Below are 4045 nucleotides of genomic sequence, written 5' to 3' on the forward strand. Positions count from 1 at the left end.
CGCCCCTGGTTGCAGCACCGCGCCTTCCCTCCCCGCTCGAAGCTGCCATGGATCTGCACGGTGACCATTCCATCTCGCCGGCGACCGAGGGGCGGTGACCACGGGAGATGCTGCAACCGGGGGCGATGGGGTGCTACCACGGCGACGCCTACCTCGCATGCATCGGAGCACTGCCTACTTCGCCGGAGCCATGGCAGACTACACCCCACGGCGATTTTTTGATGAAACCGGTTGTAGCAAATTCAACTGTCGGTGGTAGCAAAAATCTACTACGGTTGCAGCAAAACGGCGTCATCGTCATCACGGGGTCGCAGCTGAGATAAGGAGTTTGAAGCTTTTTTCAATGCGGTTGTAACTTTTATAACTGTCGGTTGCAACTTTTTGTTTTTCGTCCATGGCTTCATTTCCACAGTTGAAACTTTTTTTATAGTCGGATGAAGCTTTTTTCATCGCTAGATGAAGCTTTTTCTGTCACCGGTTGTAACTTTTCTTGGTCATCCATAGCTCCAGTCGTATACTGGTTGAAGCTTTTTTCGTAGCCGGTTGAAGCTTTTCCTATCGCTAGTTGTAGCTTTTTTCGTCGTAGGTTGCAGCACTGAGCATCTCCCTGGGCGCTCGATCTTTTTTGTTCGCAAGCGGGGGATGAGCGCCGGTGAGCACACCGGTGAGCACGCCGGTGAGCTCCGGTCGTCGCCACCGGAGCTGCAACGGTGGCCATGGAAGCTGCAACCGCAGGGATGGGCTATTTGCATGGGGGCGAAGCCGGTGAAGAGGACGGCCGCCGAGGACTACCGACGACCAGGGCGGCCGGGAAAGACGGTCGGCGAGGACAGTGATCAGGGACGAGGAGGGCAGGCGAGGGAGGGGCAGCGACGAGGAGGAACGCGGGGGCAGCCGACGAGATGGGGTTTGCGAGAGGAAGACGACGCTCGTTACGCGCTCGCGAGAGGAAGACGAGGACCTGGTTGGATAAGGATCTAACAGCGCGGGACGGGCTGATCTGACGGCTAGAGCTGGACCGGCCGAAACGTTCGGCCGGCGCACCGGCGCCTAGCATCGCCCATACATAAAAGGCAGAAAATCACTGGGATCGGGATATCTACTCTGAACGTAGCGGATTCGAATCCGACTCATCTCGTCATATGCGTACGAAGGGATTCCTTCTAGAGAACTCCGCTAGCCGCCACCGTCCCTGACTGATGGGTACCCAAACCAGAAATTCTCACACACGCACCCAACCTCTCCTCCCCACCCTTCGCCGCCCCTTATAAACTCGGCGATATTTCTTTCCAAACCTTCCTCCTCTCGAAATCGAAGGCCGCGAAAAGACCAGAGTGCCCCGCCCCTCATCCCCGAAGTCTCCAAACCCCTCGTCGGAAGAGGTGAGCTTAGCAGCCTTCACGATGGCGGTGGCGGAGCTCTGGGAGACGCTGAAGCAGGCGATCTTAGCGTACACGGGGCTGTCCCCGACGGCCTTCTTCACCGCCGTGGCGGTCGCCGCCGCGCTGTACCACGTCGTGTCGGGGATCTTCGCGCCGCCGCCGCCTCCCCGGCAGCGGCCGCGCGAGGAGCCAGAGGCGGAGCCGCTCCCGCCGCCCGTGCAGCTGGGCGAGGTCGACGAGGAGGAGCTCCGGCAGTACGACGGTTCCGACCCCAAGAAGCCTCTCCTGATGGCCATCAAGGGTCAGATCTATGACGTCACGCAGAGCAGGTATCTCGGCCTGCCCGAAACCCTATAGTTTGCTTTGTAATAGTTGCTCTTATCCACCGATTTTGTGATGTGCTTATCGATTCTTCTATTGTACACCAGGTTACTGTTTTACTAGTATCTGTGTGAATCTTATGTGATGCTGGTAGTACACCAGGTGACTGATTTGCTGGTATTTGTATGAACTAATTGCGCAATTCATAATAATTCGGGGTTCACGATTGGTAGGATCAAGACAGGTGCGGTAGTTTACAGTGAACTTTTAACCGGTTGGGATAGTCGGTGAACTACTTTTGGAGTAAGCAAAGCCCCTTTCTGCTGGGTACTTTTCACTTAACAACTGCACGAATTATATTAAAGGGGTTTCTTGGCCTTTGCATTTTTTATGTATAGTTAAATGGTTAGGCTCAATAATGCTATAAGATATGTGGTTCCATATCTTTATCCTTTGCTATGCAAGATGTGGTTGCTGGTGGAGCACACATATCTTGTGGGAGGAGAGGAATATTAATATAACAGATCTTGGATCTATCATCCCGAGATTTATGAGCATCTGTATCATCAGATGCTAAAAGATGGACACCAGGCCCCATGCCTTGTATGGCCGCTAAGGATTAAAGTAGTGGTCATGTGTGGGTGTGCTTGAGCCGTTGTTCCCATCGTGCTCCAGCTTCTAGTAAATTTACTTTGCTCTCTTCTATATAAAAAAAAAATTGCACGCCATTGGTGTACTCTTGAAAAAAAAGTAGTGGTCAGTATGGCTGATTCCCCATTAAGGGATGATGCTATGCCTGGAGCTTGTTTTAAGCCATATGATTTTTGAAGCTCACCTGCAACCAAATTTATGTAGCAGCTTCTTAATTCATGTTCCAAGTGCTGGGCTAGAAATAGCTAGATGAAAGAGGTCACTGTGGGATCCACCTTAGCAAAAACTTGACTAATGGATGGACACTCCCTAACTTCCAATGATACTTTTAGGTGATCTGTCGTGTTTCATGATGGATGCATAGTCATCCATGGGTTAAGGATCCTCTACTGTCATGTATTGTCATCATGCTCTCATTCGTATGATGAATGTGTCAAGTCTCTCATATACTTCTGTTCTTCTGTTCGTATCTCTAATTATCCTTTTGACCTTTTTTCTGCAGAATGTTCTACGGACCTGGTGGACCTTATGCCCTATTCGCTGGCAAAGACGCCAGCAGAGCTCTAGCCAAGATGTCTTTCGAGCCCCAGGACCTGAACGGGGATACCTCTGGCCTCGGGCCGTTTGAGCTCGACGCCCTGCAAGACTGGGAATACAAGTTCATGAGCAAATATGTGAAGGTCGGCACCATCAAGAAGGCGGCTCCCGCAGAAGACGGCACCACAAGCACATCCCCAGGAACAAATGAAACAGTCACCGCCGAGGCAGAGACCGAGAAGGCACCTGCCACGGAGCACAAGCCGAGGGAGGTGAGCTCGGAGGAGGTAAAAGAGAAGGAAGCCACAGCCGATGCAGTCAGCGCCGAGAGCTAGAGCAATCCCATACCCCCTTGTGGTGGCAATAAATCTGTGTCATTCAGTATGTAATCTGTACCAGCACGTTGGACATGGGGATATAGTGCTGGTGCGCTGTTATTGTTAGTCGGTAAAATGGAGTGCTGGATATTACTGGGGTAGCGGGGTGTGCGTGTGCCTCCCCTTTGTTAAGCCGTCTGTTGATACTTTTGGGTGAATAATTTAGCTGTTGTCTAAAGTATCTCTGGCCTGTGTCTTTTATTTCTTATGCGTTTGCAAATCCTCCCTCAAATCAAACAGTTGTTTCATCCAGTTTACGTGGTCTACCTGCCAACTCTAAGCCGTTAAGAATGAACGACAGAGAAAAAGTTCTTATATGCAAATTATGTAAGGCCCCGTTCGGGAATTCATCAGCTCCTAGAATCTGCGGAGCGGCAGTTTGCTAGCTCCCAGATATCGTACTACAGCTCCGTCCGCTCTGACTTGCCGGAGGCGGCGGTGGCGGTGGCGGCGGGCTTGCTCAAAGACGACTAGGCAGCGGCGGTCTTGCTCAGAGACCACTCCTCGTTGTACTTCAGCATCTCCTTGCCGAGAAAGCGGATATAGCGGTCCTTGAGGATTTGCGTCGGCGAGACATCGGAGTCCTTCTGAGTCCGCACTCTCCTGTGCCTTAAGAGGACGAACTTTCACCGTCAAGTAAATGGAGGATGCGCCTGCATGCCTTCACGGTGATTGCGTGCAAGGGGAGTAAGAGGGGGCAGCAACTCCAACACGGCTAGGTGGTGGCGACTCCTTTCTCCTCCTTCATGCGGCGTGGCAATGGCGACTCCTGCTCCT

The 4045-nt window shown here is 52.2% G+C and overlaps 1 protein-coding gene across 1 annotated transcript; it reads left to right on the forward strand.

Moving 5' to 3' along the window:
• Window positions 1–1286: 1286 nt before the first annotated feature.
• Window positions 1287–3449, forward strand: LOC119335539 (membrane steroid-binding protein 1-like). Its single transcript, XM_037607657.1, has 2 exons — window positions 1287–1711; window positions 2857–3449. The coding sequence occupies exons 1-2, from the start codon at window positions 1404–1406 to the stop codon at window positions 3224–3226; spliced, it is 678 nt and encodes a 225-aa protein (XP_037463554.1). The 5' UTR covers window positions 1287–1403; the 3' UTR covers window positions 3227–3449.
• The last annotated feature ends 596 nt before the right edge of the window (window positions 3450–4045 follow it).

This window comes from Triticum dicoccoides, chromosome 1B (assembly GCF_002162155.2).
Source record: "Triticum dicoccoides isolate Atlit2015 ecotype Zavitan chromosome 1B, WEW_v2.0, whole genome shotgun sequence".
Lineage (NCBI taxonomy): Eukaryota > Viridiplantae > Streptophyta > Magnoliopsida > Poales > Poaceae > Triticum > Triticum dicoccoides.

Bases quoted from the DNA above. Each gene is read 5' to 3' on its own strand.
- LOC119335539 (XM_037607657.1), top strand. From the start codon at position 1,404: ATGGCGGTGGCGGAGCTCTGGGAGACGCTGAAGCAGGCGATCTTAGCG. The intron at 1,712-2,856 runs GTATCTCGGCCT...TTTTTTCTGCAG, and splicing joins TATGACGTCACGCAGAGCAG to AATGTTCTACGGACCTGGTG.